Consider the following 16,157-nt stretch of genomic DNA (forward strand, 5'->3'; position numbering starts at 1 on the left):
ATTCACACAGAACCAGCAGTAAATCTGTGATAAGAATATAAAGGAATTACAAATAATAAACTTATAATATTCAAAAGTAGAGAAAAGGATCGTCCTAAGACCACACAGGATACAAATTAATTTAGTTTTAATCCAATGTGAATCTGCTTTCACTACAAAAGATTATAGTGTATTAACACTCCAAGGATCTAATTATAGGTTATTAACATCGGCATCGGCTACTCCAAGGATCTAATTATAGGTTATTAACATCGGCATCGGCTACTCCAAGGATCTAATTATAGGTTATTAACATCGGCATCGGCTACTCCAAGGATCTAATTATAGGTTATTAACATCGGCATCGGCTACTCCAAGGATCTAATTATAGGTTATTAACATCGGCATCGGCTACTCCAAGGATCTAATTATAGGTTATTAACATCGGCATCGGCTACTCCAAGGATCTAATTATAGGTTATTAACATCGGCATCGGCTACTCCAAGGATCTAATTATAGGTTATTAACATCGGCATCGGCTACTCCAAGGATCTAATTATAGGTTATTAACATCGGCATCAGCTACTCCAAGGACCTTATTATAGGTTATTAACATCGGCATCGGCTACTGCGATGATCTAATTACAAGTTATTAACATCAGTATCGGCTACTCCAAGGATCTAATTACAAGTTATTAACATAAGTATCGGCTACTGCGATGATCTAATTATAGGTTATTAACATCTGTATCGGCTACTCCAAGGATCTAATTATAGGTTATTAACATCGGCATCGGCTACTCCAAGGATCTAATTATAGGTTATTAACATCTGTATCGGCTACTCCAAGGATCTAATTATAGGTTATTAACATCTGTATCGGCTAGTCCAAGGATCTAATTATAGGTTATTAATATCTGTATTGGCTACTCCAAGGATCTAATTATAGGTTATTAACATCGGCATTGGCTACTGCGATGATCTAATTATAGATTATTAACATCTGTATCGGCTACTCCAAGGATCTAATTATAGGTTATTAACATCGGCATCGGCTACTGCGATGATCTAATTATAGGTTCTTAACATCGGCTACTGCGATGATCTAATTATAGGTTATTAACATCGGCATCGGCTACTCCAAGGACCTTATTATAGATTATTAACATCGGCATCGGCTACTGGGATGATCTAATTATAGATTATTAACATCAGTATCGGCTACTTCAAGGATCTAATTACAAGTTATTAACATCAGTATCGGCTACTCCAAGGATCTAATTATAGGTTATTAACATCTGTATCGGCTACTCCAAGGATCTAATTATAGGTTATTAACATCTGTATCGGCTAGTCCAAGGATCTAATTATAGGTTATTAATATCTGTATTGGCTACTCCAAGGATCTAATTATAGGTTATTAACATCGGCATTGGCTACTGCGATGATCTAATTATAGATTATTAACATCTGTATCGGCTACTCCAAGGATCTAATTATAGGTTATTAACATCGGCATCGGCTACTGCGATGATCTAATTATAGGTTCTTAACATCGGCTACTGCGATGATCTAATTATAGGTTATTAACATCGGCATCGGCTACTCCAAGGACCTTATTATAGATTATTAACATCGGCATCGGCTACTGGGATGATCTAATTATAGATTATTAACATCAGTATTGGCTACTTCAAGGATCTAATTACAAGTTATTAACATCAGTATCGGCTACTCCAAGGATCTAATTATAGGTTATTAACATCTGTATCGGCTACTCCAAGGATCTAATTATAGGTTATTAACATCGGCATTGGCTACTGCGATGATCTAATTATAGGTTATTAACATCTGTATCGGCTACTCCAAGGATCTAATTATAGGTTATTAACATCGGCATCGGCTACTGCGATGATCTAATTATAGGTTCTTAACATCGGCTACTGCAATGATCTAATTATAGGTTATTAACATCGGCATCGGCTACTCCAAGGACCTTATTATAGATTATTAACATCGGCATCGGCTACTGGGATGATCTAATTATAGATTATTAACATCAGTATCGGCTACTGGGATGATCTAATTATAGATTATTAACATCAGTATCGGCTACTTCAAGGATCTAATTACAAGTTATTAACATCAGTATCGGCTACTCCAAGGATATAATTATAGGTTATTAACATCTGTATCGGCTACTCCAAGGATCTAATTATAGGTTATTAACATCTGTATCGGCTACTCCAAGGATCTAATTATAGGTTATTAACATCTGTATCGGCTACTCCAAGGATCTAATTATAGGTTATTAACATCTGTATCGGCTACTCCAAGGATCTAATTATAGGTTATTAATATCTGTATTGGCTACTCCAAGGATCTAATTAAAGGTTATTAACATCGGCATTGGCTACTGCGATGATCTAATTATAGGTTATTAACATTGGCATCGGCTACTCCAAGGATCTAATTATAGGTTATTAACATCGGCATCGGCTACTGCGATGATCTAATTATAGGTTATTAACATTGGCATCAGCTACTCCAAGGATCTAATTATAGGTTATTAACATCGGCATCGGCTACTGCGATGATCTAATTATAGGTTATTAACATTGACATCGGCTACTCCAAGGATCTAATTATAGGTCATTAACATCGGCATCAGCTACTCCAAGGATCTAATTATAGGTCATTAACATCTATATCGGCTACTCCAAGGATCTAATTATAGGTCATTAACATCTATATCGGCTACTCCAAGGATCTAATTATAGGTTATTAACATCGGCATCGGCTACTCCAAGGATCTAATTATAGGTTAATAACATTGGCATCAGCTACTCCAAGGATCTAATTATAGGTTATTAACATCTGTATCGGCTACTCCAAGGATCTAATTATAGGTTATTAACATCGGCATCGGCTACTGCGATGATCTAATTATAGGTTCTTAACATCGGCTACTGCGATGATCTAATTATAGGTTATTAACATCGGCATCGGCTACTCCAAGGACCTTATTATAGATTATTAACATCGGCATCGGCTACTGGGATGATCTAATTATAGATTATTAACATCAGTATCGGCTACTTCAAGGATCTAATTACAAGTTATTAACATCAGTATCGGCTACTCCAAGGATCTAATTATAGGTTATTAACATCTGTATCGGCTACTCCAAGGATCTAATTATAGGTTATTAACATCTGTATCGGCTACTCCAAGGATCTAATTATAGGTTATTAACATCTGTATCGGCTACTCCAAGGATCTAATTATAGGTTATTAACATCTGTATCGGCTACTCCAAGGATCTAATTATAGGTTATTAATATCTGTATTGGCTACTCCAAGGATCTAATTAAAGGTTATTAACATCGGCATTGGCTACTGCGATGATCTAATTATAGGTTATTAACATTGGCATCGGCTACTCCAAGGATCTAATTATAGGTTATTAACATCGGCATCGGCTACTGCGATGATCTAATTATAGGTTATTAACATTGGCATCGGCTACTCCAAGGATCTAATTATAGGTTATTAACATCGGCATCGGTTACTGCGATGATCTAATTATAGGTTATTAACATTGACATCGGCTACTCCAAGGATCTAATTATAGGTCATTAACATCGGCATCAGCTACTCCAAGGATCTAATTATAGGTCATTAACATCTATATCGGCTACTCCAAGGATCTAATTATAGGTCATTAACATCTATATCGGCTACTCCAAGGATCTAATTATAGGTTATTAACATCGGCATCGGCTACTCCAAGGATCTAATTATAGGTTATTAACATCGGCATCGGCTACTCCAAGGATCTAATTATAGGTTATTAACATTGGCATCAGCTACTCCAAGGATCTAATTATAGGTTATTAACATCGGCTACTGCGATAACTAATTATAGGTTATTAACATTGGCATCTGCTACTGCGATGATCTAATTATAGGTTATTAACATCGGCATCGGCTACTGCGATGATCTAATTATAGGTTATTAACATTGGCATCGGCTACTCCAAGGATCTAATTATAGGTCATTAACATCGCCATCAGCTACTCCAAGGATCTAATTATAGGTTATTAACATCGGCATCAGCTACTCCAAGGATCTAATTATAGGTTATTAACATCGACATCGGCTACTGCGATGACTAATTATAGGTTATTAACATCGGCATCGGCTACTGCGATGATCTAATTATAGGTTATTAACATCGGCATCAGCTACTCCAAGGATCTAATTATAGGTCATTAACATCTATATCGGCTACTCCAAGGATCTAATTATAGGTCATTAACATCTATATCGGCTACTCCAAGGATCTAATTATAGGTTATTAACATCGGCATCGGCTACTCCAAGGATCTAATTATAGGTTATTAACATTGGCATCGGCTACTCCAAGGATCTAATTATAGGTTATTAACATCGGCATCAGCTACTCCAAGGATCTAATTATAGGTTATTAACATCGACATCGGCTACTGCGATGACTAATTATAGGTTATTAACATTGGCATCTGCTACTGCGATGATCTAATTATAGGTTATTAACATCGACATCGGCTACTGCGATGACTAATTATAGGTTATTAACATTGGCATCGGCTACTGCGATGATCTAATTATAGGTTATTAACATTGGCATCGGCTACTCCAAGGATCTAATTATAGGTTATTAACATTGGCATCGGCTACTCCAAGGATCTAATTGTCTGTAATCGTACAGGCCCAAAACATTTTAAATCGGTGCACCCTAGTCCTATCGTTTAGCGTACAGTAATAAATACTAGAGTTAAATGAGAGTTGGCCTCACCATGTCGGCCAGAGCGATGTAGAGAAACATTCCTCCGGCCAGAGCAAAGATCCAGTTTGGAGAGAACTGATTTCCAGCCAGAATTCCAAACCCCATTCCCAGATAACAGCAGCATGCTGACAGGAAGTTAAAGAACAGTGCCTGCTGGATACTCATCCCCGCATTCAGCAGGATCACAAAGTCACCTGCAGGGGCCGACAAACACATTCACAATAATTTAATCCAGAATATCACACCTTCACATGCAGGGGGCGACAATAACCCCTGCGCTTTAATTTAACTGTTTATGTGTGTGTGTGTGTGTGTGTGTGTATTCTCACCCAGCTCGTGGGGGAACTCCTCACACAGGATGGCGACGGAGGTGCTGATGCCCTGGAAGACGGATGCGGTGAAGGAGGCTCCGATGGCGAGGCCGTCGATGAAGTTGTGGAGTCCGTCACTGAGAGTGATCATCCACGCCAGGGTCCCGATATCAGAGTAGGACCTGCCCTTCAGCCAATAACAGCCCCCTGCACCCCCACCCCCTCCACCCCCTACACTCTGAGAGTCCTGCAGAGAAAGAGAGGGGAGGGAGAGTTTCCATGTTGTTGCTCATTATTACATTTTTAGCACTTTTCTACTGGACTCTACTGGTCTGTTCCCCTCCTCCACCAGGTGAATCAGGTCCTGGTTCTGGAAGCGGGTTCTTGTTTAGTGGCTGTTCTCTCGTGGTTCAGAGCGAGTCGAGTAGGGACTAAACTGTGGCGTGTAAACCTTGAAGAGCGCTGATTGTCCAGAGAGAGTCGTCACTCTACGCCACGCAACGCAGACGACCAGCACCAACTCTCCATCTGTAAAATCTCCAGCTGCAGCAGAGATCAGATGCCAATACACCATGAGTAAACACTGCTTAACGTTACCGCCGCCGTTGTTGTGGTTTCCAAAGGCCGCTGTTCCCCTTAGAGACGGGGTTTAGAGACAACACTGATACATTTTAGGGTGGTGCTGTGGGAGAGTCCAGTAGAGACCATTAGAGTCCAGTAGTGTTGGTACAATGCAGTGGAAACTAGGTGTAAAATAGTTGCTAGGTTGTAGCTAGTATGTTGCTATGACGCTATAGTAGCCAGGCTGTTATAGTAATAATAATCATGCTGGAATTCACTCTTGTTCTCACCTGGACGGTTTGTCCTGTGCTCAGCATTTTGTCGTCTTCTGAGACTCCTCTTATCTCTCCATCAACTCGGGGTAAAGACACTCCTCCTCCTCCTCCCCCCATCTCTCCGTTCTGCAGCTTCTCCATCACTCCATCTTCCACATCTCCGTTAGTATAGCGCTCCACCGCTAAATGACTGTGACCATGACCTCCCTGAAAGAGAGTGAGAGAGAAACAGAGGCGGGGTTCACTTACTGCTCAGCTCTTGGGGCTAGTGTAGTCGACTACACCATCACTGACATGAACCCCTCCTCCATCAGTGCCTTCACTGTCAGACCACTGCCAAATTAACGTGTTCTTAAAAAGAATCAGTGAGTCAAACACACTCGAGGAGTCAAACTGATCCAGATCAATCCGACCTTTAATTATTTAACTATTTCTAAACAAACGGTGAGACACATGAGTAAGGAGCTTTAGGCTGTGGACATCTGCTCATACTTCTGTCTGCAGCAGACTCGTCAGAACAGTCAGATTTACTAATAAATGGTGGCTGTAAAAGCTTCCAATAAAACAAACCTGAGAAATCATCCACCAGCACCAGTCGCTGAACTTGGGAACACAACGGCATCAACATCAGCATCAAGCTAGAGTCCCTATCAGTGGCTCCCACCAAGGCTGTAAGAAACCTGGGTGTCATGGTTGATGACCAGCTAAGCTTCGCAGATCATGTTACTGCTGTGGCTCGATCGTGCCGCTTCTCTCTATTCACATGTCACGTGCCTCGACCCGCTGTGTGAATGTAGCCTCTGTGTTCCTCGCCCAGAAACTGCCAAGCCAGTAAACAACAGATGTTTAAGACGTAGTTGCATTTGATTTTTTTGGGGCAGACAAATAGTTAATCGCAGTGAGTTGTATGACAAATAATCGTTAGTTAAAATTTCATGATTGTGACAGCCCTAACGCCATCAACTCATCCGAGATCACTGACCTCACACTAACCCAACAACCGAGCTCCACTCCAAACAAAACCATACCAATCTGCAATCAAAACAAACCTCGTCAAAACCAAAATCACTTAGAAAAACTCTCCAGGAAGAAAAAGGGTTTGAGAAAGAGTGAGAAATAATAAGAAAACAATTCAGACAAGTTTCAAATCAAAAGCACAGAGAACCGCAAAAAGCAGAACTACGACAAAAATACAACACAAGAAAATAACAACAACAGTATAAACACACTCTAAACAAACTTGAAGAATCAATGAATCAGAACCAGTTCTGGGAAAAATGGAACCATCTCAGCAGTCGGGCCCAACCCGTACAGAATGGAGGCATATTGAACACCACTGAAAAATGATTTAAAGAAACCACAAAATACACTCAATGAAAAACAAACACAGAGTAAGTTAGAGCTTTTGGAATTGGCTATAAACCACAACCAGAACCCACTGGATCAGTAACTGACCCCAGAGGAATTGCCCGATGCCCTCTAAAACCAAGAAAGACTGTGGCCCTGATGGCATCAGGACTGAGAGGCTGAAGAACAGCTCCCCTGATCTGCGCAGGGCCTTTACTAAAGCTATTTAACCTGGTTCTTCAAGCTGTTTCCGTGAGTCCTGGAACAGGGGGCTTATTTCTCCGATCTACAAGAGTGGAGACAAATATGACCCCAACAACTACTGGGGCGTGTATGTGAGCAGTAATCTGGGGAAGGTGTTCTGATGTATCATTAACGCCCGGATACAGGCCTTCCTCCCCGAGCACTAACCCCTAACACACCACAGCCTCAGTCCAATCACACTGACCCCACACTGACCCCAAACACCACAGTCTCAGAGAGAGAGAAAGAGAGACATCCTCACCACAAACTCACTCAGAAAATCAGACCCCAACACATCATCATCCAACAACAACACAACTATCTCACACACTGGACCCACACCATACAACAACAGCACAAACTACAGAGCTACTCAGCCCTAAACAGGGACTACACACTGGCCAAATACCTCACAACCATCAGAGAGAGGTCACTGAGGAAGACGCTGACCATGTACAGGCTCAGTGAGCACAGTCTGGCTGTGGAGACCGGCCGTCACAGACAGAACTGGGTTCCCAGAGAGGACAGGCTGTGCTCTCACTGTGAGCTCTCGGTGGTGGAGACAGAGCTGCACTTCCTAACCCAATGCCCCAAGTATGAGTCCGTCAGAAGCAGGTTCTACCAGAGAGCGAGTCGAGTCTGTCCTGAGTTCCTGCTCCTCACTGATACAGAGAAGCTCCAGTATGTACTGGGAGAGAAGGAGGAGCTGATCACACACGCAGCCAAATACGTGACAGACTGCCACAACCTGAGGGACAACCAGTGCGGTCAATCAACAGTGTAACTAATTATTACTGATTATTAATGATCACTATTGATCATTACAGATAATTAAACATCTATATTGTCTCCATGCTCCTATTTTCCTTTTCTTATTTGATTATCAGTAATCCTGTAAATATCATTTCCTGTTGTTGTAACTGTATCTGTATCTATATGTTTATGTATTTTCTGTAATATGCTTTAGCAACAGTGTACTGTATTACATTCATGCCAATAAAGCACTGCTGAACTGAGAGCGAGAAAGAAGAAAGGAGAGTAAGGGCAGAGAGAGAGACAAAGAGAGAGGAGAGTAAGGGCAGAGAGAGAGACACAAACAAACAAACTCCTTCTCTCAGGAGCGCGGAGTGAGACAGGGCTGCTGCTTAAGCCCAACACTATTTAACATTTATATAAACGAATTGGCCTTGATTCTGGAGCGTTCTGCAGCGCCCGGTCTCACTCTGCACGACTCAGAGATTAAATTCCTGCTCTACGCAGACGACCTGGTTCTGCTGTCCCCCACCGAGCAGGGTCTACAGCAGAACCTGGACCTGCTGGAGCAGTACTGTCAGAACTGGGCAACCTGAAAAAGACAAACACGGTGATATTTCAGAAGAGATCCAGATCTCAGGGAAACACACACATGTTTAGACTGGGTACACACACGATCCAACACTCCGATAATTATAATTATTTAAGAATTAAACTCACTTCATCTGGAAGTTTTAACTTGGCGGTGAATGAACTGAGAGGAAAAGCACGCAGAGCTTTCTACGCCATAAAACAACACATTCCTGTAGAAATTCCAATTAGAATTTGGCTTAAAATATTTGAATCTGTAATTGAACCCATCGCTCTTTATGGCAGTGAAGTGTGGGGTCCGCTCACAAACCAAGACTTCAGAAAATGGGACAAACATCCGATTGAGACCCTGCATGCAGAGTTCTGTAAAAGTATTCTAAAGGTGCACAGGAGCACCACGAACAACGCATGCAGGGCAGAATTAGGCCAATATCCATTGATTCTAAAAATACAACAAAGGGCGATCAAATTCTGGACACATTTACAGCACAGCGACCCCCACTCGTACCTTTACAAAGCTCTGCAGCACCAAGAGGTCAACAACCACCACAGTCCCCTCACTCAACTGGTCCTGAGCTACAGTTCTACACCAACACACACTAACACCCCGCTAACACACACTAACACCCCACACGCTCAGGACCAGTACACACCAATCAGAACAAACCAAATTAAAACGCATCTACAGCAGAACTACATCCACTACTGGGAGACTCAGTGCAGATCCCAGAGTAAACTGCAGTGTTATTCGGCCCTGACCCGTCAGTACAGAGCGGCAGATTATCTGACCACGCTGACTGACCCCAAACTGAGATCCACCCTCACCAAATACAGACTCAGTGCCCACGGCCTGGCCATAGAGACGGGCAGACACAGGAAGACCTGGCTGCCCAGAGAGCGGAGAGTGTGTCAGCACTGCCCTCTGAACAGACCCGAGACAGAGCTGCACTTCCTCACTGAGTGCACTAAATACCACCAGATCAGAGCAGAGTTCTTCACCAAAATCTCCCTCAGAATCCCAGCCTTTACACACCTCCCCGACTCTGAGAAGCTGCCCCTCCTCCTCGGGGAGAATAAAGAGTGCTGCACCCTGGCAGCACAGTACGTCCACGCCTGCAATGATCTGAGGGACAGTGAGTGACCCCCACCCTGACCCCACACTGTTTATTCAGTACTGCTCATTACTGTGTGTATTAATGTGTATGTTTTTATTAGTATCTGTTTCTTACCTGTTACATTTACAGTGTATTTACTTTAAATGTTCTTTTGTGTTCCACTGATATTGAACATAGCTTTGGCAAAACAAGTGTCAATATTTGTCATGCCAATAAAGGACATTTGAATTGAATTGAGAGAGAGAGAGAGAGAAAGAAGAGAGAAAGAGAGAGAGAGAAAGAAGAGAGAAAAGTAAGGGCAAAGAGAGAGACAGAGAAAGAGAGAAAGAAGAAAGGATAGTAAGGGCAGAGAGAGACAGACAGAGAGAGAAAGAAAAGAGGAGAGTAAGGGCAGAGAGAGAGAGAGAAGAAAGGATAGTAAGGGCAGAGAGAGAGACAGAGAGAGAGAGAAAGAAGAGAGGAGAGTAAGGGCAGAGAGAGAGAGAGAAGAAAGGATAGTAAGGGCAGAGAGAGAGAGAAAGAAGAGGAGAGTAAGGGCAGACAGAGATGTTCAACACACCTTTAATTCAAAATTATTAACAAATAAAACCAGTAACAAAGTTTAAAGACTCAATTAACTGAAATAAAAGAAAAATAAATAAATAAAACCATCCAGTCACAGATTCAACATGAAACCAGCCAGTCCATCGGGTTCACAGAGCAAGCCCCCAGCCCCCCACACAGCAAAGAAACAGTCCACATTATCAGTCACAGAGTAGTAGCTGAATTCCACAGTGAGCCTCTTTAAAATTAAACCCCTGACCATCATGACGGGGTCAGTACCCCCAGTACCTTTCATCTTGTTTTTTCTGGTGCACCAGATGGCCAGTTTCACGGCACCGTATAGAAAATTTAAAATCACTACTCTGTCCTTATTTGAAGCCGAGTACTCAGGACCATAAAAGAAAAAACAATCAGTAAAAAAGCCTAAAAATTTCATGCCCCACTCTTTAATCACACCCAGGATGGGGTGTAGCCGGGCACACAGCAAGAACAAGTGGGACAAGGTCTCGGTCTCACCACAAAAAGGACAGCCGTCCCCAAGTGCGGGATCAATCCGTGCCACGTGTCTGTTTGTGGCTATAATCCCATGTACAATCCTCCACTGGAGGTCACCCACCCTCTTCTCGATGGTTCGTTTGTACAGGGACCGCAAGCTACGTTTAGGGGAAGCATCAGTCGGAACAACCTCGGCCCACCCAGACTCCTTCACGTCCCTCAGGCTGCGGAGATGGATTGTTTTGACACAGGCCTGGTACAGGGTCCGTTTGTGTAGAACACTGAAAATCCCAAGAGCAGGGGTGTCTAAAGACAGGAGTGTCCCCTGCCCCTCTTGCCATCCCTCCCAGTCCATGTCCATCATCAGCTCAGGGAACGTGACCTGCTGACTCAGATGTTGTTGTTCCACCGGGGTGGCGTCCAGGTACTCACAGGCAGCAACAGAGAGGTCAGCCCTTAGCCGGTCCAGCAGCTGCTGAGCTAACCGCACCGACCTCAGACCGACCATCTCAGCCAACCGCTCCGCAGGCACCCAGTCTCCACCCCTCCGCAGGTCACGAACCTTAACAAGTCCGCTTTCCATCAGGGCAGTCCTCAAAGCTCCTGAGATGAGCTGTAACGATGGAAAAGAGGCGTTGTGAAACAGTGGCTCCTCGAAGATCCACGCTGAAGGCTCAGTGGAATTGTCCCTTGAAAAAGAGAACAGCTGCCATGCCTCCAGCGCTGCTGTGTAAAATGAAGTCAGCCCCATCAAATCCACCCCTTCCAGCAGAAGGGAGAACAGATGCCGGTCCAGCCCCAGACCACCAGCGCGCCGCAATAGAGCACAGGCCACGACCTTCCAGCCTCGCTCTCCTCCGTACAGCAACCGCTGCACAGCCTGTAGACGCAAGGTTGCGATTCTGGACCGGATGTCAATAAGTCCCTGTCCCCCCTCCTGTACAGGCAGAGACAGGGCCGCTGCTCTGAGCCAGTGTTGTCCCGACCAGAAGAAGTTCACAAGTATTTTCTGGATGTCATCGATCAGTTGTCTGGGTGGGTTGAGAACAGTGAACCTGTGCCACAAAGCTGACGCAACGCCACAAAGCCTCAGTTTTGTCCCAGTTAAGTTTGGCAGAGGTGGCCTTGCTGTAAACATTTAGAGTGTCTTGCAGGGATATAACATCCTGGTCATTTTTTACTATTACCGTTATGTCCTCTGCATAGGCAGAGACTTTATATAAAACGTTCATAATGTTTAAACCTGAGAGTCTCTTTCTAATTAAAATCAGAAGGGGTTCCACTGCAAGTGCGTAGAGCTGCCCAGACAAAGGACAGCCCTGCCGTATCCCCCTACTGACAGGCACAGGAATACTCAAACCCCCTCCCGCCTTAATCAGACACGAGGCCCCTGAGTAGAGCAGTTTTACCCAAGACATAAAAACATCACCAAAACCAAAAGCATGTAAAACTGTAAAAAGATAATCGTGATCTACATGATCAAATGCTTTTTCTTGGTCCAATGATAAAAAACCAAACTCTAAATGAAACATTTTTGCATAGTCATACAAGTCCCTGATTAAAAACAGATTGTCATATATGCAGCGTCGAGGCACACAGTAAGACTGGTCCTCATGAACAATCGTACTTAAAACACCTTTGAGTCTTTTTGCAATACAGCGGGAGAGTATCTTATAGTCTGAACACAGCAGTGAAACGGGTCTCCAGTTTTTTAAAAAGCAGAGGTCTCCCTTCTTCGGGAGGAGGGATAAAACGGCGCGCTGACAGCTACTTGGGAGCACCTCAGCATTGAGGCCGGCCAGCAGAACCTCGTACAAGTCCCTCCCGAGGATCCCCCAGAAAGCCTTGTAGAAGTCCACCGGCAGACCGTCGATTCCCGGCGCTCTACCAGACGACAGCTGAGTGACAGCTGCGGTGAGCTCCTCAAACGTCAAAGTTGCATCCAGGTCCTGCTTGTGGTGCTCATCAAGTTGAGGGAGATCTTCGAGCAGGGTCGCGGAGCACTGCTGATCCCGAGCACCTGCCGTGTACAGTTCGGTATAAAAATCCACAGCCAGTCTCTTCACCTCCACTGGGTCTGCCGTGATGGTTCCATCAGCTTTACGGACAGACACCAAACACTTGTGTGGATGAGAAGATTAAAAAAGAAGGCAGTAGGAGCACCTATGTCCCGCACCGACATGAACCTGGACCGTACCAGAGCTCCCTTTGCCTTCTCCTTTAAAATATCACTCAGTTCCTGTAACTTTGCTGTGAGATCGGCCCGTAGATCCAGTGAATTCTGTAGAATCATGAAGTCATGTATATTAGAAATGTCCTGTTCCAGTTTACTCACTGCCGCCCTCAGTTTGGAGGTGGAATAGGCGGTGAAGTCCTGACAAAAGTTTTTAATTTGGGACTTCCCCACTTCCCACCACTGCAGAAGGTTAACAAAGTCACCTTTTTTACAGACCCACTCTCCCCAAAACAGTTTAAAATGATCACAAAAAGATTTGTCTGCTAAAAGTGTCTTATTAAAATACCACATTGGGCTGCCATAGGTCTGAGGAGCAACAGAAAAGACCACAGTACATAAATGATGATCAGAGAAAGAGGTGGGCTGAATGGTAGACTGACTGATCATATTCCGAGCACCATCAGAAACATAAAAACGGTCCAAACGGGCCGCATACACACCCCCTTCAAAAACCCTAATCCAGGAGTACTGTCTGACAGAAGGGTGTTTTTCCCTCCAAACATCAACTAAATTAAAACCAGATAGAACTGTGGCCAAAGTCTGACCGGACTGAGGATGAGGCTCTTCACCGTTTCTATCATTAACAAAGTCCAAAGTGCTGTTCCAATCCCCTCCCAACACAACAGTGCCGTCTGAAGGTAGGGACTGCAGTAACTGCTCCAGCCTCACAAACAGCTCACCTCTTTCTGCACCTCTGTTTGGGGCATACACATTAATAAAAATAAAAACATGATCACTGAGTCTGGCTTTAACCATGTGAAGTCGTCCAGCTACTACTTCATCTACAGACAGTACGCTCACTCTAGTGGACTGAGAGAAAAGAATAGCAACCCCTGCGCTAACGTTCGAACCATGGCTTAGAAAACATTCCCCTTTCCACCACAGGCCCCACTCAGAGGCTGAGCCGTCATCACTATGAGTCTCTTGTAAAAAACATATATTTAATTTCTTAAGGGAAAAAAATTCATAAAAAAGGGCCTGTTTATCTTTGTCTCTAAAACCATTAACGTTTAAAGAGCCCACCCTTAGAAAACCCATGATAATAGAAAAGAGAGAGAGACAGTAATAGAGCAGGAAACAAGCAGAAAGATTAAGAGGGACCCTCTTCCTACGTGTTCAGTGTTCAGACATTTTTACGAACGGTACGAGACACACCAGACTTAGCACCTTTTACTTTCCTGATCGCAGTGACGAGTTTTTTTTAAACGGAAACGCTTTTGTTTCGAGAGAATGTCGTAACTAGTAGTCTTCTGTGCCATTAAAACTGAACACACAAACTTGTCCAGGTCAGGGAAAAAATCCTTGACCTCAACAGGTCTGCCCTTAGTAACATCTAAAAACGAGTTTATCTGCTCCACAGAGTACAACGTTTCACTTCCAGACTGACTCCCTCCAAAATCAGACACTTCAGACATTCTGTCCTCCTCCATAGCTTCCTCCATAGCCACCTCCATAGCCTCCTCCTGAGACAAGGCTGAACCAGACTGAGATTCACTGATACCTTCTGGTACCAGCACCTGAAAACTACAACCTGCAGTACTCGGTCCAGCCTCTTCAGAGTCACCGCTCACCTGAGCATTAACACCTCCGCTCACCTGAGTTCCTACATTACTGCTCACTTGAGCTCCTATACCACCGCTCACCTGAGCATTAACACCTCCGCTCACCTGAGCATTAACACTTCCGCTCACCTGAGCATTAACACCTCCGCTCACCTGAGCATTAACACCTCCGCTCACCTGAGTTCCTACATTACTGCTCACTTGAGCTCCTATACCACCGCTCACCTGAGCATTAACACCTCCGCTCACCTGAGCATTAACACCTCCGCTCACCTGAGCTCCTACATTACTGCTCGCTGGAGCTCCTATAGCACCGCTCCCCTGAGCATTAACACCTCCGCTCACCTTAGCTCCTACACCTCCGCTCACCTGAGCATTAACACCTCCGCTCACCTGAGCTCCTATATTACTGCTCACTTGAGCTCAAATACCACCGCTCCCCTGAGCATTAACACCTCCGCTCACCTTAGCTCCTACACCTCCGCTCACCTGAGCATTAACACCTCCGCTCACCTGAGCTCCTACATTACTGCTCACCTGAGCTCCTACACCTCCGCTCCCCTGAGCATTAACACCTCCGCTCCCCTGAGCATTAACACCTCCGCTCACCTTAGCTCCTACACCTCCGCTCCCCTGAGCATTAACATCTCCGCTCACCTGAGCATTAACACCTCCGCTCCCCTGAGCATTAACACCTCCGCTCACCTTAGCTCCTACACCTCCGCTCCCCTGAGCATTAACACCTCCGCTCCCCTGAGCATTAACACCTCCGCTCACCTGAGCATTAACACCTCCGCTCACCTGAGCACCTAAACCACCACCCACCTCAACACCAGACTCATTGCCTACATCCACACCACAAACAATCTCCATATTCACCTGATCAATAAACTCACCCCCTGTGACTACACCACCTCTCACCCCCACGTTCTCCTGAGAATCAGCTCCACTCCCCAAGTGATCACTAATCCGAATCACCCCCAAATCCATACCACCACCAGGTCCCAAACTCACCTCTTCACTAGTCTTAACAACATCTACCCCATCACCAACTACCTCTACCCCCTGAGCACCAGCCACCAACTCACTACCTACCTCACTAATAAGGGTGGTAGGTCCTTCACCGTCCTGCCCAACCTTGGGCTGCTCAGCCTGAACCTGACCATCCCCATTACCTTCAACACTGCCCTCCAACCGCTCACTCACCTCCTGTCCACGACCTGCCTCCGGAGCTAGAGTCCCCGACGAGCCCTCTCCAGCATCCACAGGAGCGTCACTCACCGCACCCTTCTCCAGAACCACACTCGTCTCAG

At 44.5% G+C, this 16,157-nt stretch overlaps 1 protein-coding gene across 1 annotated transcript in view; it reads right to left on the reverse strand.

Annotated features, from left to right (window-relative positions):
- LOC136677839 (metal cation symporter ZIP14-like) overlaps positions 1-16,157 on the reverse strand; it is a 39,263-nt gene that overhangs the window by 4,574 nt on the left and 18,532 nt on the right. Inside the window, exons 6-8 of the mRNA XM_066655505.1 lie at positions 5,975-6,166; positions 5,142-5,370; positions 4,822-5,006 (exon numbers count right to left, since the gene is read on the reverse strand). Of these exons, the coding sequence (XP_066511602.1) occupies positions 4,822-5,006; positions 5,142-5,370; positions 5,975-6,166 (606 nt within the window). The remainder of the gene's footprint in view (positions 1-4,821; positions 5,007-5,141; positions 5,371-5,974; positions 6,167-16,157) is intronic.

Source organism: Hoplias malabaricus, chromosome Y, assembly GCF_029633855.1.
Source record: "Hoplias malabaricus isolate fHopMal1 chromosome Y, fHopMal1.hap1, whole genome shotgun sequence".
In the NCBI taxonomy this organism is placed as follows: domain Eukaryota; kingdom Metazoa; phylum Chordata; class Actinopteri; order Characiformes; family Erythrinidae; genus Hoplias; species Hoplias malabaricus.